The sequence below is a fragment of the Emys orbicularis genome, chromosome 1 (assembly GCF_028017835.1).
Source record: "Emys orbicularis isolate rEmyOrb1 chromosome 1, rEmyOrb1.hap1, whole genome shotgun sequence".
In the NCBI taxonomy this organism is placed as follows: Eukaryota; Metazoa; Chordata; order Testudines; family Emydidae; genus Emys; species Emys orbicularis.
In genome coordinates this window covers 257,585,339-257,611,466 of record NC_088683.1, presented here as the reverse complement: position 1 = coordinate 257,611,466, position 26,128 = coordinate 257,585,339, and the positions used below count along the sequence as shown (strand labels likewise).

Sequence of the window (26,128 nt, the reverse complement as noted above, 5' to 3'; positions counted from 1 at the left end):
TCCAGGACAGTGGGAAAGTGGAGCCTGCACCTCAGTTCTTCCAGGAGGTGTGCCAGCAGCTGAGTCCAGAACAGTCAATTGGCTTGACTCCAGCAAGACAGCTACACTAACCGCATTTTGGAAAGTACTTCTGTCCCCAAACCATGGGGAAGATACATTGGCCTGGGATTGAAGCAAGGAACTGGGATATTGTTTCCCTGGCCTAATCCTGTTCTGTAGAGCTGCAAGAGAAATTAGGCTATATATAAATGATCCTGCTGGCTTCTTGGTGGCCCCATCGTCTTTGGTTTTCTGACCTCGAGAGCATCACTGTATACTTCTCCGTAGATACTACCTAATAGGCCAGAACTGCTATCTGAGACCAGCCAGCTTCCCCAACTCAGAACACCTAGCCTTGAGGGATGGCCTGGAGATTGAGCAGAGCTATTTAACTCTTGATTTCTCGGAGGAAATTGCTGAGTGGCCTTTGTGAGCTGAAGCTGAAAATAATCAGCCTTGACAATGTTCTCTTAGGTTAGTGCATCTTCATTCACTGGATATTGGAGAAAGGGGAGGATATATAATGATGCTTCTTTCAGTGCATCTTCAGTATTTTACAGGCAGGTTTCAAAAAGATCCTGATTCAGGAATATTTCTCTCTTCAATAAAGTTCATGGCTAAAATTCAAACTCTAAGCAACTATTCTCTTTGCTTTGAGAGTTGCAATAGAAACAAGGCCACCAGTAAAAATATTATAGATGAAAGACTGTATTTTGTGTCTATAGCCAAACTATGGAAAGCTTGTCCTTACATCGTAAGTGTCGCTCTTCTTGTGGTGTGGTGTGGTATGGTATAGCAAAATCTGGTGCATAGAGAGTTGAGATATCTGCCTCTTCTATTTGCAAGGTGACCATCTGTTCATAGCTGTATACTTTCAACTGTCACTACCAGCTGGTTGTCTTCCCTTATACAAACTGGCATTTGGTCCAGTCACCAGCATTAACAGCCGATACCTTACATTGTCATGAAATGTCTACAAGTGGTCAGGTCCAGGTTTTACATCTTTTCTAAAACACAGCACCTTTTAGCACAGTGCTGAAGCACTCTTCTAGTTCAGTGCTGACTCAAATTAAAAACACCACTTTTTGGATATCCAAACTTCCTTTCAGTGAAGACCAAGCAAAACAGATCTTTAAATTCAACAAGATTACAAAATAGTTTTCAATCATTGCTGATATGTAGCACACATATTCCCAGCATGCCGTATAAAAATATTTGCTTCTCATAAGATATATTTGAAGTACTGTATAAGTCATCCAAAGTTTTGAGAATTTAAAGGTTAGTTTATAGCAATCGGAGTCTAAAACTTTTGCTCCATCAAATTTCTTTACAGCTAACTTGAAAAGGGAGGGCGAAAGAGAACTTGAAAGCAGCAATCTTTCCCATCCTAATCAGTGAACAAAATTAGACTACAATTTTCAGGGGTGAGAACTAAAGCAAGATAAGTTGGTTACGATATGGCATGTATGTCTTGGACAATGTTGGTGGAACAAACTCCGTAATGCATTTTTCCGTTATCTTTGTATATTGAGGTTTATGGTCCAAATTCAATCTGAAGTCAGTGGTAGCTGCTGGATTCTCAACGCTTCTGTAAATCAGGTTACAGGTTTCTAAATATGAATTTAAGAGCTTAATTTTAGGTATTCATATATCTAAAAATCTTGACCATAATACTTTAATAAAAAATCCCAAATGTAAACTGCAAATGTTGGTTGCTTGTTAAGTGTAGACTTTCATTTAACCAAATGAGCAATACTTTATTTTCTGTAGCTAACACTGTCTGTTATGTTTCATGTGACTTTCATAACAATCTGATTTCTATTTCTGAATACTTAATATATTTTTGATAATCCTTTATCTTTTGTAGGCCATTAGGATCTGAAAATCTGCTTCTTAGAGGAGCTACTTTAAAGAACACAGAGAGAATCTTCGGTAAATATTTGAATTAATAAATGATGATAATGCATTTTCAGTTAAAATGTAAACATTAAATCAAGTTAGAAATCTATAATTACAATCACTTGAGCATAAATCTTCCCTTGCATTGCCTGAACTACATCTGCACCACAGAGTGCATTTTTGTCATTATTAAGAGAACTGAGATAATCACAACTGACATAAAATAGCAATGACACCCTTTTTTGAAATAGCAATTGATTTAGTATGTAGTAATCTTTAAGTACTAGCTATCAACAATAGACCTTGGAAGGAAATGTTTCTTAAATTCCGCACATAAATGTGTAACTCTAATCCACAAAGTTGTTGGTTTGGTGTGGATGTGACAGGCTAGCAGTGTGTGCTCAAAAGCCCAATTGTGTTAGCAGTTAATGAGCCATTGGAAAATGTTGAGTGTCTGTTGCTGAATCATTAGGGCAGATGAATTGTTACCCCAACCTAATATATGTAGGGTTGGCCAACATTTTCTCTTAAAACTTTTCTTCAGCAGAGAGTTGGATTTTCATCTCAACATTTTTTCCCCTCCATAAAGTGCCTGCTTTTTGCAGAAAAGTTCAGTTTTATGTTTACAAACCACTCACCAAAAAATTGAAATATTTTTATTTGGAAATGCTGCCACGGTGCATCATGGAAGTTGTAGTTCAGTTGCTTCATGTCCCCATTCTCTTCTATGGGTCAGGCTCCTTGGCCTGACTACGTCTCCCATGATGCACCACCTTCTCTTTCCAAGAGGGGAGACAGAATGGCAAGATATCTAGAAAAATTTTGCAACTTTTTCTCTCCAGAAGAACCCAGCAGGAAATGACTAGAGGAGAGATGTTGTTAAATTTCCCTTATTTACTTGGAATAAAGAACAATGTAATTAGTATAATTAATATGTATTTTTATTACTATTTTAAATTTCATAGGGCTATTTTATAAACTCAGTGAAGATGTGTATCAAGCTGAGATACTGCCACTTCTTAAGCAGTTGCTGTTGACCTTGTTAATAACACACCCAACATAAGGAATTATCCCAGCACAGCACACATGCCGGAGTATCTTATTTTTAGTAATGAGTTATGACCCAGGATACATTAGATCTGATTTAATGTGTACCTTGGATACATTTTTTTGTTTACAGCTGATTATAATTGCTGTATTTAATCTTCTATTTTTTTAGTCTCTGAAGCTGTTATTAATGGGGCTGTGCAAAACTATAATATTTTTTTTAATGAATGAGTAGGTTCTGCTGAAGAGAGCAAAATCTGTGGATTTCTTTTATTCTTGCATACATCATGTAGTTTAAGCTTGTTTAGAATACTTCTTATAACCTATCATTTAGTTTCTAAAATTGAAGCTGGACAAATAATCTAGAATTACAATATGGACTATTCAGAAATACTTTGTACAGTTGCATTGGGTAACATGTCAAAAGGCACTCCAAAGCAAGAATTGTGAAGAATGTGGTGTAGATTCAAGATGAAAAAATGTGAATTAGAAATGGAATGTGAATGTTGCTGCTTCTAATGCAGGTCCCTATGTGCATTTCGCTGTCAGTACATATACACTCAATGTGCCTGAGTCTGGAAGTTTTTTGCTAGTAGTGTCCATTGGTCTGCACCAGATGACCAAAAACGGTTTCAAGATCTGTTGGAGTTGTGGATAAGCTCCAGATTCTTCTGGAGCAAATTCAGGAGATACCTTACAGACTCCTGGATAGTTTACAGAGTGCAGGACCTAGCAGAGTGGCACTCTCCATTAACAGTGCCATCCTTGAGCATGCCAGGCTTGTGTGGCATGCTCCAGCAACAAGTGCACCTTACTCCTCAGAGGGTAGACAGGAGATATTTTGTCCCAGACAAGGTAACAGCATTTTTATTTACTCATCCTGCCTGAATCCTTTGGTGGTTCGGGCAGCCACTGAACAAGTAGGTAACAGCACCCAAGGTCCATCCCCCCCCAGGTAAAGAAACAAAAAGTTTAGACCTCTTTGGAAGAAAGGCATTTACGTCCACCAGCATGCAATTCCGAATAGCCAACTACCAGGCCTTGCTATCGAAATACAATTTGTCAACTATTCAAAAATTTCTGAATTCAGAGATAAGTTCCCTCCAGAGAATGGGGCATAATTTCAGGTCCTTATTGAGGAGGGTAGATTAGTGGCTAGAACATCTCTACAGGCTGCAGTTGATGCAGCTGACATGTCCTCAAGGTTAATGGCAACTGCTGTTGTGTTGCAAATCCTGGCAGCACTTCTTGAGATTTCTCAGGGAAGTTCAATCAGCTGTAGAGGATTTGCCATTCGATGGGAATAATTTTTTTAGTGAAAAGACAGATGAGTTTTACACTCACTGAAGGATTCCAAGGCAACAGTATGGTCCCTAACTTTATATACACTAGCACTGAAGAGGAAGTGTCATAAACAGCCTTATGAACCAAGACCAGTTCCACAACCCTTCTACCACCAAAGGGGATACAAACCACCACAGAAGCAATAGAGGATCCAGAAAACTGAACACAACACTCCTCCTCCTTCCTCCTCCTTTCAGCGACAACTTCATATCAAGAGGTACTTTGACGAGACCGTCAAGAGCTGCTAACCAACTGAGACGCCATTTCCTTCTGACCCAGACATCCCGTTTGGTGGCTGAATAGCCGAATTTTTCCATGCCTAGTAGATAACAGACAAATGGGTTCTTAACATCATCCAGTTCAGATACACAGAGCTCCTCTACCCTCCCCCTTCAAAACCCTATTCCCTTTTAGGGGCCACTTTCATGAGAAGATACTCATTCAGGAGGTAGACTTCCCACTTCAGCAGGGAACTGTAGAGCTGGTACCACCTAAATATCAGGGAGGAGGGGGGAGAATTTTATCCAAATATTTCCTCATATCCAAGAAAAGGAGGGTGGAGATCAATTTTAGACCTCCAACAACTCAATGTCTTTATCTGCAGATTGAGATTGTGGATAGGGTTGCCAAGTCTGACTGAAGCTGTTCCGGGAGATTTTTCCCCCCAGCAAGACGTAATGTGATTTTCTTAAAATATCCTATTAAAATCTCCTGGATTGCTTTCAATAGTCACTGGGAGATCAATGCCAATTCCGGGAGACTCCCGGCCAATCCTGGAGGGTTGGCAACCCTAATTGTGGATGGTCATCCTGGCATCAATAATTATGTCCCTAAACGGAGACAATTGGATCATGGGTCTCGGCATGAAGGATATCTATTTTCATATCAACATCCATCCCTCTAACTGAAGATTGATGAGATTCACTATAGGTCCAAATCATTATCAGTTCAGGGTGCTCCCTTTTGGACTAGCAACAGTGTCCAGAGTGTTTACAAAGGTACTTTCTTTCATCTCTCCTCAGTTTTCTAGTGTCACTGGGAATCTGCGTGAACACAGAAAAGTCCATTTTAGTTCCATTGCAGGCCACAGAATTTATCGGCGCATCTCTGGACAGATTTCAGTCACTGAATAATTTAATAAATCAACTCAGAGCCCTCAGTCATTGATTTGTACATGTTTTATTCTCCTATGTCACATGGCATCCTACCTACTTGACACCATTTGCGAGACTTCGGCTTCGCTGTCCACAAGCCTGGCATCAGATGGTATCTGTGCCAAGCAGGCAGTGGCAGTGCAACAAGAAGATGTATACAGGAGTTTCCTTTGTTCCACCCCCAGAAGATGATTATTCCACCTCCCTCCTAGGATGGGGCTCCCATCTGGACAAACACACAGCACAAGGGACGTGGACTCCCCGAGAGTCCAGGATGCACATAAATGTGCTGGCACAGAGAGCTGTCTGAGAGGCCTGCAAGCAATTCTTACTGCTTGTACAATCCCAATGTATTCAGGTGATATGAAACAATATCACAACAGTGTGCTACATCAACAAGGAAGGGGAAGTGAGGTGCATATCCCTGTGCATAGACACGGTAAACCCATGGAATTAGGGTGATTTTATGACTAATACACCATCATCAGTACATCTCCCAGGATACACAGAACTTTAGTGGCACAGCATACATGTCATGATCAACCACAGATGAGAGCTACATGACCCTGTGGTGCAGAGCATATTCAAGCAATTGGGATTCCCTTCTTGGGATCTATTAGTAGGACAAGAAAACAGTAAATGCAAGACATACTGGCCCAGAGGAATTAAAGGTCAAGACTCCAAAGGAGATACCATCCTAATCCCTTGTGTACCCCTTTCTCCGCATTCCTCTCTTACCTCGAGTCCTCCAGCAAGATAGAGTGGTGATCATCCTCATTGCTTCCAGATGGCCCAGACAGTTTTGGTAGCCCAACCTTCTCCAGCTGTCGGCTTGACCCCATCAGCCTCTGATTTTTCTGGACCTTCTGACATAGGACAATGGCAAGATCGGACATCCCATTCCAGAGTGTCTCCACCTCACAGCCTGGTATTTGGATGGGCTTCAAATCTAGAACAGACATGTTTGTTAGCAGTTCAAGCCATCCTTAACAATAGCAGGAAGGAATCCATCAGAAAGTGGCTAAGTGGAAGAGATTTTCTGTTTGGGCCTGACATTGCCATATGGCCACAAATGACCGGACATTCCCATTATTTTATATTATCTGCTCACCCTGAAGTCCTCAGCTCCCTATGAGTGCACATGGTGGCAATTAGTGTCTGCCACCCTCCAGTCAATGACCACTCTATTTTCACCTATCCAGTAATTACATTTTCTAAAAGGTCTAGTTCAGGGGTCGGCAACCTTCGGCTCACGGCCCATCAGGGTAATCTGCTGGCAGGCCGCGAGACATTTTATTTACACTGATCGTCTGCAGGCACAGCCCCCCACAGCTCCCAGTGGCCGTGGTTCGCCGTTCCCTGGCCGCCACTTCCCGCAGCTCCCATTGGCTAGTCACGGTGAACTGCAGCCACTGGGAGCTGCGGGGGGCCATGCCTGCGGATGGTCAATGCAGATAAAATGTCTCGCAGCCCACCAGAGGATTACCCTGATGGGCTGTGTGCCGAAGGTTGCCGACCCCTGAACCTTCCCTCCAGTTAGAACTTTCTAGTTAGAACCTTCCCTCCAGTAACTAAACCCACTCCAGCATGAGACCTTAATTTGGTCCTCTTGGCACCATTTTGATGACGATTGTTTTAGTGACATGCTCCTCCCATCTCTCTGTGAAGGTTGCCTGCCATGTTAGTGGCCATCCCATCAGCAAGAAGGTTTGGTGAACTAAGTCATTATGGCTTATCCACCTTATGCAATTTTCCATAGCGATAGTTATGCTGAGGCTACACCCAGAATTCACCCCCAAAGTCCTCTTGGGCTTTTGCCTAAAACAGACTATACATCTACCTGTTTGTTTGTTTGTTTTTGTTTTTTCTGAAGCTACATGCTGCTAATGAGGAGAGGAGACTTTATTCCCTAGATATATGCCAGGCACTGGCACTCCACCAATGAAGAACATATTGTCTTTTAGGAAATCACCTACGTTGTTTGTTTTGTTTGTTGGCAGAATGGATGAAGGGACAAAGTGATATCTTCTCAGAGGCTTTCCAAGTGGATTTCAGGCTGTATCCTGTTCTGTTATCCGTTAGTTGATACCCTCCCCTGCAAAATGTGAGGGCCCATCAAGCATCGCTTCATCTGCCACTGATAGACATCTGCAAAGCGCAAGATGGAGTTCTATACATACCTTCACAAGACATTATGCTCTAATCCAAGCCTCTGTAGCTGATGCTTCATTTGGATCTGCAGTCCTTCAGTTATCCATACTGCGTAGGTCCTCGCATCCTCCTCCTTCCTCGTCAATGTGCAGTGGAATACACATAAGGACCATTACTTGAAGAAAGAGGGGCTACTTGTCTTGTATAGTAACTGGAGTTCTTTGAGATGTGTAGTCTCTAGCTGTATTCCCCTATCTGTCCATCTTGCCCTCTGCTTGGGTTCTCACATGATTCGTGGTAGAGAAGGAACAGGAGAAGTAGTCAGTCTTCACTACCCCTTATGCTCTTCATCTGGACCACAGGTGGGGACCAATGGACAATACTCGCAAAAACATTTCAGTCTCAGGCGCATGAAGTGCATGCGTACCCACAATGGAATACAGATCGGGACCACACATCTCAAAGAACCTCCAGTTACTATACAAAGTGAACAACCTCTGTTTCTTAAAATTTGCCTGTACTAACCATGATGTTACAACTGTTTGTAATTTCTGAACATCATCTGAACCAGTATTTTTTTTCTTCATATGGCCAAGGCAGGATGTAATGGTAGGGTATGTAAATAGCAGGGCAATCAGAGATTTTTTTTATTGATGTCAGGATTGTATATCCTCCTTGATCTTGTGCTGTTCATTAACACTTGCATTCACAATCTTCAATCACAATCTTTACTAAAACAACAAGGAGTCTGGTGGCACCTTAAAGACTAACAGATTTATTTGGGCATAAGCTTTCGTGGGTAAAAACCTCACTTCTTCAGACACTCTATGCATCTGAAGAAGTGAGGTTTTTACCCACGAAAGCTTATGCCCAAATAAATCTGTTAGTCTTTAAGGTGCCACCAGACTCCTTGTTGTTTTTGTAGATACAGAATAACACGGCTACCCCCTGATACTTTACTAAAATAGTTTTTCTTGTTTCAGGTGTTGCTATATACACTGGCATGGAAACTAAGATGGCATTAAATTACCAGTCAAAATCACAGAAACGATCTGCTGTTGAAAAGTAAAGCTTTTATTATCCTTTTTTAAATATTTATTTTGGGGCGAAAAGAGTACGTTTGGATTTTAAAAAATAGACACCTTTTTGTTTATGCTAAAACTATACATTTCATTAACTAGAATATAAGTGGAAGAAAGACTTAGTAAAAATTGCATCTTTCTGTGTGTCACCATGGGCTCCCGTTAGATTTTTGTTCCTCTTATTGAACAGATATTTTAAAAACAACAACAAACACTTCTTAATGCTAGATACCGTTTAGAAATCAGCTGTTCTTTACCATTCCAGAGTATCGTAACTCTTGCTGCTTAGAGTAGATCCACTGACAGAATCACCAGATTGTGCCATGTTCCAGTACCCTTACAGTTCCCAATTTTTAGCATTTAAATGTTGAGTTCAATAGACAAAACTCCTTTGAGGCACTTCAGTCTGGAAAAGCATACTAGAATACAATAAAATGGAACCAAACTGCAAAAACACTGTGTACTACCAGTCTGTCTCTGGCAGGGTTTCTGTGTTTTATCTAAAATGAATGGTTTTCTACACAAGCAAAATGAATGGTATTGAAAAGGAAGCCTGTTGCTTTCCGAACACACTGTCATCTATAAGGGGAGTAGCAGCTACTTGGGCTGATATTGGTTGTCTGTTACCAAAGATATCGGGGATTATTATCTAGTCTCATTGTACTATAAGATAGCCCTAAAGCTTACCCTGGTGTCTGAGGGGCAGAGAGGATGCCATTGCTTAAGCAAGCTATGGTGATCAGCCTGTGTACCTCCTGTTTCCTTTCACAACTGCTGGGAAGTGGTGAAGGAGCTCTTCTTATTGTTAAAGGTGTACAGGTCAGAGCTTTCAGTTCATGCCCATCACTGATGTTAATAACAACATTTTTGTTTTCTTAAGCTTTGAGATGAAAGTTAGGCCTCATCTGCAATAGGAGGTTTTTGCCATTATATTGGTATAGTTATACCAGCAAAATCTTGAGCGTAGACGCAGTTATATCAGTATAAAAGTGCTTATACCAGTGTAGTTTGTGCTGGTTCAGGGAACTGGCATAAGCTGTCCTGGTATAAGGATAGTTATGACAATGTAATTGCATCTACACTAGTGCGTTTACCAGCATAGTAATGTTGGTAAAATATGCGTATAAAATCTGTGATCAAGTTATGCTGGTAAATTTTTAAGTTTATACCAGGTCTTAGTGATATTATTCTCTGCTGGAGAAATACTGTAGAGAACTGATTTAACATCATAACATTATTAGATTTGTTAATGAATATTAATTTGACTTAAGGAGCTTCAGTATAAAGTTTTCATAAACTCTGTACATTTTTATATACTAATGGAAGAGTTGTTTCTTTTGTTTGTTTTAGATCAATGAATGTATTCCTTATTGTATACCTCTGTATTCTAATCAGTAAAGCACTAATAAATACTGCCCTGAAGTATGTCTGGCAGAGTGATCCATTTCGTGATGAACCGTGGTATAATCAGAAAACAGAGTCAGAAAGGAAAAGAAACCTGGTATGGAAAATTACTGTGTGTTTGTGTAACATATAATTTTCTCTCAAGATGTTCAAGAGTGACACATGTAAAAAATTTTCTTTATAGTGTTCTAAATAGAAAAGTGTGGAGGAACATATAGCAACTAGGAAAGTGTAAACTTGTCGTTTTTATTTTAGTCCCCCTGAGATTGTTACAGTTCCATTCCACTGTAATCCCAGAATACATGATTGTATGACATTACGGATAACAGGAAGCCCTGCTGTTGAAGTGTATGATGGGTTGGTGTAGAGTTAGAGAAATGTTTTATTTTTAAAATATTTTTTAAAAGCTATTCTATAACATTTTTTAAAAGCTATTTTTTAAAAAGTATATGAAATATTTTTTCAAAAGGACACCATATTACTGAAAAAGTGTACTTACCAGACCCATATTGACTGGCTCTATTAGTTAATGATGCTTCATGGTATGTGTGACATCACAATGGAGTCAAACTGGCTGGCATAACTTTAAGAAGATTGGAAAAACTAGTTTTTGAATGACTCTTTGCCCCCTTGTTCTTTGTGCATTTAGCACACACTAGTTAAAATACATTTTTGAATGTTTTGGAGGTCACTTTTAAAATGCTGAATGTTAAGTGCAGATACAACACTTGACCATGCTATGCTGATCTGTTGTTTTTGTTCCGTTTGTTTGTTTTTTAATTCTAAGTCTTTGGATAACATACTTCCATACTATCCTAAATTCAAATGGAGGTACCCTGCAATCTTTTTGTTTTTATACATTTTCTGTTTCGTTAACACTTGTTTCATGAAAACCGTTTAAGTAGTGATTTTTAAATAGTATATAGATAATAGTAAAACTGAAAAGTTTAGAGAGGCTAAAATTGCTATATCAGTTAGAGGAAAGCAAATCCCCTAGGCGTGGTACCTAATTACTATAAAAAATAAATATTGAATAAATAGTAGATGTTTGTCTAAAGTAAACATATTAAAAATAGATGACAGAATGTTAGAAGCTATTGGCGAAGTATGGGATATGATCTATTTTTATACGGTAGCTTATGAATAGATCTCAGAAGTTGGGGATGAGCTTCTATTGATTAGAAGTAATTTTGACTGACTGAGGGGAAGCCATTTCAGGACTTTTGAGAATCACTTAGGGGATTACTAGAGCCACTGGATATCTACAGGAAAATTTATAAAATTCAATGGCATTTAGAACAAATCAAGTGAACTTGTTGGATATTTTTTTGGAGTCCTTTCTTTGTGACTTCCCACCCTGATCTCTTCCCAGAGGTCTTCCCATATCGTCGCCTGTCTCTCTCTTCTCCCTTCTATTCCCCCATAAGGACCAAAACAAAATAGTATTTGATCCCACATTCCAGTGCAACCTGATTCATGGAGCATGTCCTTTTGAATTAATCCAACTATACTGCATAAAGCACATTAGCTAAGTTTTTATACTAAAATGAACAGCAGTAAAATAGTAAACAATATTGACATTTTAAATTGGTATGGTCATATACAAAGTTAATGACCCCGAGGCGAATGAGGCAATTTACATCTGTTAGTCCCTCTTGCTGTAAAAATGTACCATAGGTGGGACTGTTATATCATGCCCCACCATGTCCTATATAAATGGACACTGGCTGACTTATCTGTTCCTGTAGATTGATAAATACAACACTGTCATTGTTCTTTCAGAAGTAGATCTGTGCAACCATAATTTGCAGAATATTTTTAATGAAAATTTATCTTGTGAAGAAAACACTTGAAAAATACCAAAATAGTTTCAGAACACCCTAAATTCACATATGTTTCCAGTGATCCTAGTGAAGAGTGACTATCAGTCATGAATTATTTTTCCTGGTCCTTGCTGAGACTACTGGCAGTGCAGTTTGGAAAAGCTTGTATTTTGGCTTTCTGCACTTTAAAATTACATTTGAACGAACATCCAGCTTAAAGAGACTATATAGTAATAGTGTTTAGTATTCAGTAGGTACAGTATTAAAAATCCACCTAAAGTTTGTGTTTTCTTGTTGCTGGTATTAGTTACTGAGAAATCAGTATTAAACTCTTAGCTCTTAATTTTGGGCCTTATTTTGCAGCCTTTCTTCACATAAATAAATTTTCTTACAAATAAGATTGGATTTTGCAACCTTTACTCCCACAAGTAATACTTACTTGTGTGATCTTAGTAACTGTGATTGCTAGGCTTACTAATGGGAGTAAAGGTTGCACAATTCAGTCCTTTATTTCTAAATTGCTTAAAATCTGTCATTTATTATCTATGGAAAAAACATCAAAGTATTAATATATACATGTGAATACCTCGCTATTTCATTGAGACAGGGAGGCCCTTTATTTGAAATATGGGAAATGCCTGTAATCTGTACAAATCAGCAAACCTTGCCTCCTTTTCTTGCTGTTTGGTTTTTCTTTTGATATTCTGTGAATATAAATTTTTCATCATTCATAGGTAGTCATTCATTCGACACTCTAGAACTTTGCAATACATTGATATGTAACTGAAAATATGTACTCTCAATCTGAGAATTACAAGAATTACAAAGTTGATTTCTCCTTCAAAGCTCTTTCTTCCTCATGCTTGATTAGTAGTGAAGTTGGAATCATAACAGATGTATAAAAATGTGCCAGTTTCTGACTTCACTGTATAGTGAAGCATGGAGAGAAAATGACGGTGATGGAGAAATGCAGAAATTTAAGCTGAGGGTTGACAGTAACTGAGAAGATTTTTCTTTTAAATGGTTCCACTTAATGTTTGAAAGACATTTGAAAGATAAACGCGTAAATAACCATTTTAATCTTGTAATTTCCACTGATTAATGAAAAATCAATGTTTTGGTTTTGTTTCTTTGGCAGATACTTAGAGCATTTACAGACTTCCTTGCGTTCATGGTTCTTTTCAACTACATTATTCCTGTATCAATGTATGTCACAGTGGAAATGCAGAAGTTTCTTGGTTCTTATTTCCTCACTTGGGATGAAGAAATGTTTGATGAGGACACAGGTGAAGGACCTCTGGTGAATACTTCTGACCTCAATGAGGAATTAGGACAGGTAAATTCCTCATAGAAGTTCTAACTGATGATAAAAATGTATCAATAGTTTCTAACACTTCAAGAAAAATAACCCAATTATGGTCATTTTTGGCTTTTATAATTAATTTTTGTCACTTCAAAATGTGCTGTTCAAGATTTGGTCTGGATTTTCAAAAGTGTTCTTCAGTTTTAGATGTCCAACTTGATACCCATAGGGCTTGATTTTCAGAGGTACTGACCACCCAAGTCAGTGGGAAGTTGGTGAGAATTGTAGGTGCTCAGAACCTCTGAAGAACAGGCCTGAGGTTTGTCAAGTTGTGCATCCAAACTTAATGGACTTAGTTGTATGCAGTGTTGTTGTAGCCATGTCGGTTCCAGGGTATTAGAGAGACGAGGCGGGTTAGGTAATACCTTCTATTGGACCCACTTATTTCTTTTAACGTGTGTGATAATTTCGAAGGTTTTTAAACAATAAGATCAATAGTAATTGAGAGAAGTATTGCTTAACCAATTATTAACATCATTAGTTTAAATTATGTATTTGGCACTGCTTGCTGTCAGTTACCCAAAAAAAAACCAACCCCACACCACCTTTGAGCTGTTACAGTAGTCTGACATATCAGTTGTCCCTGCTAGAGGACTTTTCATTTTGTTACCGCTGTGGGTTTTGAATTCCATGAAGCTCTATGGAAGGTGAAATAAAAACTAATGTTCAGGTGAAGAGTGCAGTTGGTAGGCCTACACTGTAACACTATAACTACGTTTTGTCTGTTTTTACATAATTGCTATGGTCCAGATTCTGATCTCACTAGTATCTCACTTACACACACGTTAGTATGTAATGCTTAAGTAATTCTGTTGACATCGTTATAGTCACTCTGGATTTATATTGGTATAACTATAATCAAAATCTGGGCTTATGCATCAGATATCAAAAGTCATTGACAAGTGTAAGCCATGTGCAACCTCTTTCCAGAAATAGCTCTTGCAGATAAGGGATTTAACATGGGAAAGGAGGAGGATGGAAGTGAGAAAAATGGATTAAGTGCTTCACTACTGTCTCACATACATTCTTTGTCAGGTGAAACATAGTTCTGCAGCTACCCCATGTACTGTAGAACCTTTCAGGTGCTGCCTGTATTTTGACAAAAGTTGACACCCCAAAGGAAGCTATTGTGTTCTTCTTTGTTGAGGACCAGCAGCTAAGGGCTTGAAAATTATACAACTTGAGTTATGAACAGAGACATTCTCAGTGTCTGACAATATATCCAGTTCTCTTTAATTAATGTATTTCTTTGCAGGTTGAGTATGTCTTCACAGATAAAACGGGAACATTAACTGAGAACAATATGGAATTCATAGAATGCTGCATTGAAGGGCATGTTTATATACCTCATGTCATCTGTAATGGGCAAATCCTCCATGATTGTACAGGCATTGATATGATCGACTCTTCTCCAGGAGGAAGTGGGAAAGTATGATGCTCCTTTAAAAAAAATATGAAAATGAACTGATCTTTATGTTGAAAAGAAAACTATAAATATACCTCTACCCCGATATAACGCTGTCCTCGGGAGCCAAAAAATCTTACCGCATTATAGGTAAAACCGCGTTATATCAAACTTGCTTTGATCCGCCGGAGTGTGCAGGCCCCCCCCCACCCCCCGAGCGCTGCTTTACCGTGTTATATCCGAATTCATGTTATATCAGGTCGCGTTATATCGGGGTAGAGGTGTATAATGTCCCAGAGATTTTAGTAAACTAAGTGGGTTTTTGGTGGAATTGTATCACAGCATAAATATTTTCCTCTTGTAGTTTAGTCTAAGGGTTTGTCTACACTGGAAACTTCAAAGCACTGCCGGGGGAACGCTCCCGCAGCAGCGCTTTGAAGTGCGAGTGTGATCGCGCGCGAGTGCTGGGAGAGAGCTCTCTCAGTGCTCCGCCACCTCCACGAGGAGATTAGCTCCGAGCGCTGGGAGCCTGTCTACACTAGCGCTTTAAAGCGCTCAGACTTGCTGCGCTCAGGGGAGTGATTTTTCACCCCCCCCTGAGCCAGCAAGTTAGAGCGCTATAAAATGTAAATGTAGACAAGCCCTAAGGGATTTATTTGCTTAACAAGAAATGTCCAAGAGAATCCACTTTATGAAATTGTAAAATATCATTAAATGAAAACTAAAATATGAAACTTTACCAAGTTAATAGCTAAACATGTATAATAATAGTTAGTTGACTGATTAAAGTAGAAATCAGTTATGATAATATAAGACAAAACCTATGATAAAAGGGAAAAGTGGGTGCTAAAAGCATATTCTATAGCCTTCATAAATTTAAACTAGTGCAAAATGGGGCCTTTTTAAGTTTTATTTGCTGTAATTCTGTAGCCTAGAGGTTTTCAGCCTTGAAGTTGTGACCTCACTGTTGGTTGGGAAGCTTTTTTCTGGGCGACTCAGTTCTCTACACAGTGCAGTTTTTGCTTTGCAGGAAAGAGAGACAGACACCAAAGTGTGATTAGAGCACAGGCTGCAGTTCTTCTTTGGCTTAACTTAGCAACCTTCATTGATAAAACATAACCCCAACCAACTGCCCGGGAACTAGCAGTTACCTCTTTGGTGTGGTTCCCAAGCTGCACTCAGAGAGGCCTGAGATACATAAAGAGAGGCGGTCCTTAGTCAATCCCTGCAACTGACTGTAAAGGTTTGGCCCCAGCTCCCAAAATCCCCTACCAAAGCATACCTTGTATGAGCAACCAGAAAGGGGCTGTTTCAAGCTATGCAAGACACTGAAGTCCACACACCCATCTGACAACATCAAAGGTGCAGACCCAATGCTTTTCTGGCTCTCAGCTTGGATTTAAGGCCCCTAAAAACATGCTCTGCTATTGTGCAGTAAACACCTGTCAGAGTTGCAACAGAACAGTCAAACTCACCCCACAGTAAGACCTGGGTGCTGAGAGAAAGTTTATAATATCACTCATGTCCTTTCTCTGTGACCCAGGGCCTTCTGCAAGAGCCTGTCTACTCCCTACAGGATTATATTCCACAGGGCATCTGCCTGAGAATCAGGGCGAGCCTCTCTCTACTCCTCTTACCTTTAGCCTGCTGCCTGCAGGCCATTCCCCTGAGAATCATATCTAATCTGTATTCCTTCCCCTGTCCCAGGGACTCCCGCAGGTACCTTCCTACAACCTGCACCTATCCATTCTGCTCCTTTTAAGATTACACTTCTATCTGTAAGAAGTGAGGTTCTTACCCACGAAAGCTTATGCTCCCAATACTTCTGTTAGTCTTAAAGGTGCCACAGGACCCTCTGTTGCTTTTTACTTCTATCTGAGAGTTGCATATGAAATGGGCCATTTCCCTTGATCCAAGGATTCTTACAGGAGTCATCTTACTCCCTGCTGTTCTCCTGAGCTGCTTGCTGGCTTTTATGAGGACCAGGTAATCTTCAAGCTGTCACCTGATACTGGCTTTATGACATCATTTAGGAGGAAGCTTGATTAGTCATGGGTAGGGCTAGCATCCAATTCCCTATAAAGGATTAGCCACCGTGTGAGACTGTATTACCTATCAAAAATATTCATAATTGGTTTTAGGTACAAGCCCAAATCAAATAAGTGGTTCTAATCTCCTACAAAACAGAATAATTTAGAAGGAAGATTGGGTTTTCTTTTGTTTTTGTTTTCATTTTTCTTATCCCTTTTCAAAATAATACTATATAATGACAATACTTTCCTTTTTATTTATTAGGAGAGAGAGGAGCTATTTTTTCGGGCTCTTTGTCTTTGTCACACTGTTCAAGTGAAAGAGGATGACAATATAGATGGATTAAAGAAAGCCCAATTGTCTGGAAGATCTTGTGTGTATATATCATCATCACCTGATGAAGTTGCTTTAGTTGAAGGAATACAGAGGTATGTGTGTAATTTGGTAGTTTTTAGGTCTCCAAAATAATTTTGAATATGGATATTCAGTTAATTGAAGCTGAAAATATATTTCAGCAGAGAAATATTATTAATAGGCAATTTTACAGAATCATATAAACGTGATGTTTACTATCTTCTCAGCATACATTAGTAATCCTTAGCCATGAATGAAATCAAAACAGGCTATTTCTATTTCAGAAGATAAAGTTAATTCTTAAGTACTTACAACATGCTAAGCTGCGTAATTATAAATGTATTACTTGTAATCTCTTCTTGTCTGAATTTGCATTTAAATTTGCAGGCTTGGTTACACATATTTAAGGCTGAAGGACAACTTTATGGAAATTTTAAATCCAAAAAATGATATTGAGAGGTGAGTGGTTGTGGAAATGTGAACTGGTTGGGACTGAGGAAATGGATTTTATCAATAGTGTATACAGCAATTTTTTCTTTCCTTAAGTATATTCATTTGTAAACCAAAAATTGTGAGAAATAAGAAACCACTTAGTTGAAAAAGGTTAATGTTTTACTGATAGTTATAATTTACAGGACTTCTCGTTTTCTGTTTTCATTTACTCTGACAGTTTGAGAAACTATGTAATGGGAAAAATGGGAAAACAGCAAAGGTATAACAAGATAGTCCAAGGCAAAATGGTGTTTATGTGGTATAGAAAATTACTATGGCTTCATCTGTTTGCATATGTTTTTTTAAACAATCCTATTTGTATAGTACCCCATTGGTTTCATTCCTGTTAAGTAATATAGGACTCTGATATTTATAACTAAATTCATAAGCAAATGGAGGCACAGTAATAATTTGGCAGTTGAAGTATGGAAGTACTAAAAAATACTTGGACTTATTCCAATTTTTATTGCATTTTGCAATCATAAGCCTGATTCAACTTCCTGCTAGATTTGTACCATTGACTTCAAACAAAAGTAGTATTGTGGCCTTACGTAGATGATTTTTTTTTTAAATTCCAGACTGTAATAACATAGAACTGAGTAAATTCTCTGATTAAACAAGTGAAAACAATATGATGTGGTCTGTCTAATGATTAGAGCATTTTTCTTGAGTAAAATATTTATGGAGAAGGGCCTTTCAGAGGTCAGAACTTGGGTTAAAGATATGTTTATATTGAAAAAAAATTGGGACTCTTTACTTCATAAAAAAATAATAAGAAGGGACCTGATAAAATACATTAAATGAATGGTATGGAGAAGGTAGAGGGGAATCATTGGGTTGAGGGAAATATTGGTGTTGGGTGGGGATTTATTAGGGGTAGGAGTGTCATTTCCCTTTGGGGAAAACAAGAATATTCAGTGTTATAATAAATTTTAAAAATCCTAAAACATCTGAGGGATATAAACCCTCATACTTCAAGGCATAGGACAACCTCTAGCTATTGGGGACTAGAAGGAAACTTTCCCTGTGAGTAGTATATTCCATATCCCTGTGTTACAGGGTTTCTTTCATCTTCCTCTGGTACTGGCTGCTGTCAGTGACTGGATACTGGACTCCATCATGAAGTCATTACCCAGCCAAAACTCCTGGTCTGGTTGCCAGGGGACTCACCCATTTTTCCTTAACTGACTGCATCTTACTTTGTTCCATGTGGCAGAACCAGGGCCGGCTCCAGGCACCAGGCAACCAAGCTGGTGCTTGGGGCGGCACCTGGAGGGGGGCGGCGCAGCGCTCGGGCCGCCGGGGAGAGCGGGGCCACAGCCGGGCTCGCCGCCCTCCCCCCGGCGCTCTGGCCGCCCTCCCCCCGGCTGCCGGGGGGAGAGCGGCGAGCCCCTGCTGGGGCTCGCCGCCCTGCGCTCTGGCCGCCGGGGGGAGAGCCGAGCCCCAGCCGGGGCTCGCCGCCCTCTCGCCGCCCTGCCCCCGGCGCTCTGGCCGCCGGGGGGAGAGCCGAGCCCCCGCCGGGGCTCGCCGCCCTGCCCCCGGCGCTCTGGCCGCCGGGGGGGGGGGGGAGCCGAGCCCCCGCCGGGGCTCGCCGCCCTCCTCCCAGGGCTCCGGCCGCCCTCCCCTCCGGCGCCCTCCCCCCGGCCGCCGGGGGGAGAGCGGAGCCCCCGCCGGGGCTCGCCACCCTCGCCCCGGGGCTCCGGCCGCCCTCCCCCCGGCGGGAGAGCGGAGCCCCCGCCGGGGCTCGCCGCCCCCCCCCGGCTCCGCCGGCCCTGGGCAGAACTTACAAATTATTATTTAGGATCAGTAACAAGCTTAGCTATGTGAAAAAACAGGCTTACTTCAAAATGTTTTTTTTTCTCTTTCAGGTTTGAATTGTTAGAGATGTTGAGTTTTGATTCTGTAAGGAGGCGAATGAGTGTGATTGTCCGATCAGTGGCAGGTAGAAATATCATATCCTGAATTTGCTTTGCTTTCGGGGGAGGGGGGTTAGTGGTTTGTGATCTTTTGTCTTGATTTTGAATTCAACTGGGTCTCACCAGAGTGTTCTTTTCTTCATGCTTTGCTCTTTTCTGCTCTTTCAGTGATGCTTTGGAATTTTAAGATGGTAATTAGCGCTCTCAGAACAATGTATGTCTGAAGAAACTGTCTTTAAAGATATTTAACCTGTTTTTTAAAAAAAATTAAGAAAATAAATTTTAACCATTTTAAACTTCGTATTTTGTCTCTTTTAGGTGACATTTTTCTGTTTTGTAAGGGAGCAGATTCATCTATATTTCCTAGAGTTACAGAAGGCAAAATAGACCAAATACGATCAAGAGTTGAGCGCAATGCAGTGGTAAGATTAAATATCAAATGGTATTTCCTGATCCTGCATTGTGTACCAAAATGGGGAGGAGGGTTCAGGGAGCCTCCACCGCTGTGCCAGACCTGGACGCAGCTACAGTCCTTCTGCCCTTCTGAGTGCAAGGATTACTCTTCATCATAGCCCCTGTAGCAGTAGCTGCCGACAAAAGTGAGCCCCCTCTCTCCTCTGCCCCCTTTCCTCTGAGGTGTGATTTTGCCCCAATTCCTAATAAACACTAAGAAACCCCTATTTTGAAGAATATTTACAAGATAATTGTGTAGTGAGGCTAATCTAACTAGTAGTTATCTAGAATTAGTTAATTAGCAGTGTAAGTTGAGTTTTTTAAAAAGTGCTCAGCTTTGGCCTAACTCTTCCCCATTGAAGTCAGTGGTAAAACTCCTATTGAAAATCCCACCCCCATTTTCAGTCTCCAGCTTTGGCATCTGATAGTTTTACTGGCTTTAGATTACTTCACAAGATCTCCTGAGAGAGAAACCATTAGAACATAATTTAGCTGTAAATGTTCTTGTTATGAGGAAGCAATACAACAATAATGCCTGTACATACATTTTTTGCTCACTAAAAAGGAAGTATGAGCTTGCTTGATTCCTTTGGGGAAAATATCCAACTTGGTTACTTGAAAGATAGGATTAGGGGTTATAAATACTTGTCTCACATGCCATTAAAAAAACAACAAAGGCCATTTAAATGAAATATTGTTCTCTCTTAAAATAAGATAGCATTGATTGGCATCAAATACTCAGACTGAAAACAGGTATTACTACAGAAAGTGAAGAAATGTCCATCAATGTTATCTGCTGTTTTAGAGGAAAAGTGGATTTCCTCTTTAAAACTCTTTCCCAGAGCACATTACTAAGCTTTACTATATAAAATAGCTTTCTCCCCTGTGAGAGAGGATGGTTGTTTAGAGGTGGAAGAAGCTAATGAAACTGAAAGAGCAATTTAATATACTATATCCATCCGACTTCTGGCAGAGTCTGAGAGAGAATCAAGACCCTCAGCCTCAATATTTCTTCATCCTGGATAATTGCATTTATGCCAAATTCTTAAATATAGCAGCTTCTGCAAGAGCATACAGGCAGCAAATTGGCTCACATGCTATGATAAATGATAGGTATCTCATAGATGTCCTGATGATTGTCCTTTTTGGATTGCGTATACGTAACTTTGTAGAGAGCTGGTCTATCTTTATTTTGCTTGATTAATCTTCCATAATAACATTAAATCCCACTTAAAATATATTCCCTCTGACAACGTCATTTAACTGGGAAATAAAACGCTTCCTTATTCTTATATAGTCCATAGTACAAAAGTTTGAACCAACTTGAAAGGTCGTTGCTGGAATCTAGTCTTAGCAGTCAACTAAACTGGAACAGTTAGATTGAGTCATGCTTTCAATATTGATCTGGTCCTTTCCCTCTCTTTTTTTGAAAGATTACTAAAACTATATTATTCATTTTGTCCATTTTGTCATGTAGACTTTACTGACTAACGTTAAAATAACACTTCAGATTCTGTGTCCAGGACAATATACTGCTAGGGAAAATGGAATTCACTTTTTACAAGAAGCAAGATCAATTTGTCAATATAATCACGAAGTTAGTTGCCCAAATTGTTGTGACTGGAAGGAGTAAAATTACTAGAGCCTCATCTCAAGCTAACTTCTTCAAGAAGTGGCTATTAATGTGTTCTGTCTCAAAGTGGAAAACTAAATTGAGAGGTGGTTGTAGTTGTTAATTGCTAAATACCAAAAGTACAAAAAATATAGAGGATTCTATGATGAGTACAAATTTATAATCGAAGTTCATGGGCAAAGCACTACAGCCACAAACTGCCCAGGTTTTAGCCAGGGGAAGATTAGCCTAAAACATTCAGATTAGGAGCTAGGATTTTCTGATTTACTAAGGCAAAGTACAGTAACACCAAGGGCAAGACCTGCTGTCCTTCCATTTCCAATTAACTGACTTGCTCTTCTGTCCAAGCAAGACAGTCCTGTTGATCTAACAAAGCAAAAAAATAACATTCATTTTCTTATGTTCATTTTTAGGTAAAGTTCACCTTTGTGCAGAGAGCCAGCATCAAGACCTGTACATGGGTTATGTGGCATTTAATGCATTGGCCTTGTTCTGATAATCTACAGGGAGGAATTTCATCCTCTTATGTATATGTTCCCTTCCAAAAATGGAATAATGTTGTTTCCTCTTCAAAAACTGAATTCAGTCATCTTTGGCAACTGGGTTCTGGGCACTGGCTCAGATGAGTTAATCACTTTATTAATAAACATTCTTGGCTTTGTTCCTCATGGCTCCTTACGGACATAATTAAAAAAAGAGCATATTGCACTTCTGATTTATACATAGGTTACTTACCTTCTGTTTCAATAAATTCTACTCATGGATTAAAATATATAAAGCCAAAATGGTAACAGTGGTAGGTTATGTTATAGAGCAGAATCGTCCAGTAATGCCCATCAAACTGTAAGAGACTTGTTTGTATATATTTGTTAGTTAGATTCATGGGAAATTCCTTTAACTTTTCAGGTTACATTGAAGGTACTATTTAACAGTACAAAGGGAACTTACAATGATAGTTTGTCATAAATAGCACTATTGTTTCTAAGGATATGTAAACCAGTTCAGATCAAATCAGAAGTAATCCAAACCAAAATAATATACTCAAATCTGTGCTTCCTGGTCATGGTCAAGATAGAAAGTGGAAACACCAAATTACAAGGAGTATGATAATTACTACTCTTGCAGTACTGTTCTGTGGAGAGCAATATCCATATCTCAAGGCTGGAAGTGTTGGTGATCAAGTGAAATTCTGTTGCCATAAAATTTCCAACTCATTTTTGGTGATTGTTACTTGTTTTTATCCTTGGCACTGTGCTCTGCTATTTCAGGGACAAATAGGGAGTGGGAGGATGTGATCTAGATCAGGGATTCTCAACCTTTTTCTTTCAGAGGCCCCCACCAACATGCTATAAAAACTCCAAGGCCCAGCTGGGGGCTGAGGGGGACCTTAGAGCTCCGGGCTTCAGCCGCTGAGCCACGGGGGTTCAGAACTTCCACCCCAGTGGGTGCCAGGACTCAGGGCTCCAAGCTTCAACCATAAGCCCCGGTCAGTCTAATGCCGGCTTTGTGGACCCCCTGAAACTGCCTTGCGGTCCCCCAGGGGGCTACAGACCCGCAGTTGAGAACCATTGATCTAGGTATTGTGGGCAGTCATCGGGATGCTTACAGTACTGTACATCAGCAACAGAAGCCACAAGCCATTGTGAGCCAATACAAAAATATAGTAGTACCCAACCCCTGCAGTAGTGCAGTGTGAAGGTGAACGCATGATATTTACACACAGTGAAATGCTTTACTGCTAGTCCTCAAATTCAGTTGCTGCATTGCAGGAGGGCTCTTTTCAAGTTCCAATATTTAATTGAAATAAAAATGGAATGCGCTCTCTCTCTCTCTCTCTCTCTCTCTCTCCTGCCTTTTCACTCTGTGATCACCACTCTCTCTAACATGGGCTTCTGTTATTCTGTCCTTTCTTGGCTCTTCTGCCTCACTGATGTTTTTTTCAGAGGATCATCTTCCCTTCCCTCTCCATTTCTATAAGTGGTGACCAGAATCTGCCATAGGTTCTCTCCTTTTCTCCTTCTACCCTTACTCTCTTGGTGATCTTGTTGACTCCTATGATGTCTTGTCACCTCTGTGCTGATGACTGTCAGATCTACCTGTTTATTCCAGACCTCACCCCTTTGTCTAGGTTCATGTATTTTTCCTCTCATCCTGATATCTTCTCTTGAATGTCGTAGTACTTATTTTAAATTAAGTATGGCAAAAACTGAATTTTTCATCACTCCCTCAACACTTCCCACCTTTCTCTGTTTCCATTGATAACTCCACTATCCTCCCCATCTCTCTAACTGGAAATGTTGGAGGTTTTTTGGCACTTTCTTATTTCTCTCTTCAACTCTTAGACTGTCCAGCAATCTACAACTGTAATTAACTTTTCTTGCTATTTTTACCATGTCCCTTAATTGGTTCTTTGTCTCTTTCTGTGTAAAGTTAAAAACTTTTGTCACTGAAAGCTTGAGAGAACTCCTGCCTACACATGATACTTATCTTCTTGACCCTCTCCACCTCGGACTTTGCAATCTGCCTACTCTTAACTGCTGATTGTTCCCACCCACTCATTCCTCAAACTGGAATGACCTCCCTCTGTAATGTATCAAGCACCTTCAGTCATCTTCAAATGCCTCCTCAAAACCCATTTCTTTCACCCTGATTTCTGTCACTCACTTCCACTCCTGTCCTATCCACTCCATCCTTCTTGTGCTACCTCAGTTTCATTTAAAAAATCACAGGTTATATAATTCAGCCACAACATATCATGACTCATGTTATCATTTGGTCTTAATCCTTGGCCCTCCTTTCACTGCTTCTTCCTTTATCTTCATTTTATTTGTTTCTCTAAATAAGTATGCAAACTCCTTGAGGACTGTGCCATTTATAATTCTCAGTAAAGTACCATTCAAAGTTTTGGCACTACATAAATATTTAACAATATCTGACACCAGCAAGAAAATAATTGATCATACTCGCATCGAAAATGGTCAAAGGAAAATGTTCTTGTTGTATGGCCTTCTGAACACTTGTCATTCCACCTGACTTTCAGTCCAGTTACTTTGGTGCATTTGCTGAAGTGTAACATTATGGTGAAAAAGGTACTGAACTAGATCGTTCACCAGACCAGTGCATACAAGAAAGTAGCTTCTTATTTGGTTTCCTTTTGTTAATGAGATACTTGACATCCTGCTTTGTTTCGTATGTGCTTGCTTTCTCTTCTTCTGTTAGAATTAAACTATTATAAATCAAGAAAATATGTGCAGTAAATATAGGCTTGAGATTATCATGAAATTGAGGTATTTTGGGCTTAACTTCACAAAATAATATAACTATAATATTTAGTTATCTCAAAATTGGATGATGCCTGCCCTTTCAGTGTATAAGGAGTTACTGAGAAACATGCATTGTTTTAGATTAGACAATTGTTTATAGCTCTCAAAAGTGAGGTCTATTTTTGTACAGTTTTAGTATTTTTTTCATTTGTACATATTTAAAGATAATCAGAATTTTAAAACTGATCTTTTTAGAATGGAAAATATGAGTAAAATCAGCTGAAAAAATTATAAACTTGAATCCCTTTTAAAGGGACATTTCTAATAAACCAAAATGCTTGCCTACAAATTAAATATTTGTGCATATAATGTAAGGACCAGCCAAGAGCCAAATTCTAGCCCTGCTTGTGCAGCAGCACAAGGGATTAAGAGTGAGAAGCACCCCTTTATACCAGCTACCCACATTGCAGGTAGCAGCTGAGGAGGGGCAGCAGGCTCCACAAAGCAAGTACATTTCCCGCTCCATGCAGGTAGGTAGGAGAGGTCAGAAAGGGGAACATATAGCCTTGGTTTCCCACGCTTTTCCACCTATCTATCCTACGGACTCAGCAGGATAGCTGCCTTAGCACGTCAGACAGCGTGTGCTGCAGTGGGTATAGACCCAGTACAATTTACTCCCTACTTGGAAGGTCACAATGTCTCTCCCAGGCTGCTCTCAGGGCAGCATAACATCCTGATGCCTCTTGCTCTGGCAGATCATATAGTCATAATAGAGCCCTAAACTGATATAGAGGAACCAAAGAGGGACTCTTCACATGAATCATAAATATTAGATAATATTAATTGCTTCTATTTTCAGAAATTTTCTTAATGGTGTTTAAGACTTTTATAGTATAAACATTGTTCTTTGTTTTTATCATATTCTTTAGGAGGGACTGAGAACATTGTGTGTTGCATATAAAAAGTTCACACGCAAAGAGTATGATAGTGTGTGCAAGCTGCTTCAGAATGCAAAGCTAGCCCTTCATGATCGGGAAAAGAAACTGGCAGAGGCATATGAGCAGATAGAGAAAGATCTTATTTTGCTTGGTGCTACAGCTGTTGAAGACCAGTAAGTATGTTGCTTTGACTATGTTGAATGATGTGATAAATGGGAAGATGTGCCTATTATCAGAGGCATTGAACCAGAGGTGCAATAATTATACCTCCTTTTCTGTATTAGGCACAAATCTCTTTATTTGTATCAATCTCCTATAAATTAGCTAACTACATTCT

At 39.7% G+C, this 26,128-nt stretch overlaps 1 protein-coding gene across 1 annotated transcript in view; it reads left to right on the top strand.

Annotated features, from left to right (window-relative positions):
• ATP11A (ATPase phospholipid transporting 11A) overlaps window positions 1-26,128 on the top strand; it is a 126,028-nt gene that overhangs the window by 69,834 nt on the left and 30,066 nt on the right. Inside the window, exons 9-18 of the mRNA XM_065423542.1 lie at window positions 1,907-1,971; window positions 8,618-8,699; window positions 10,067-10,217; window positions 13,082-13,279; window positions 14,562-14,735; window positions 17,007-17,170; window positions 17,484-17,555; window positions 19,457-19,530; window positions 19,823-19,926; window positions 25,783-25,964. Coding sequence (XP_065279614.1) covers window positions 1,907-1,971; window positions 8,618-8,699; window positions 10,067-10,217; window positions 13,082-13,279; window positions 14,562-14,735; window positions 17,007-17,170; window positions 17,484-17,555; window positions 19,457-19,530; window positions 19,823-19,926; window positions 25,783-25,964 — 1,266 coding nt within the window. The remainder of the gene's footprint in view (window positions 1-1,906; window positions 1,972-8,617; window positions 8,700-10,066; window positions 10,218-13,081; window positions 13,280-14,561; window positions 14,736-17,006; window positions 17,171-17,483; window positions 17,556-19,456; window positions 19,531-19,822; window positions 19,927-25,782; window positions 25,965-26,128) is intronic.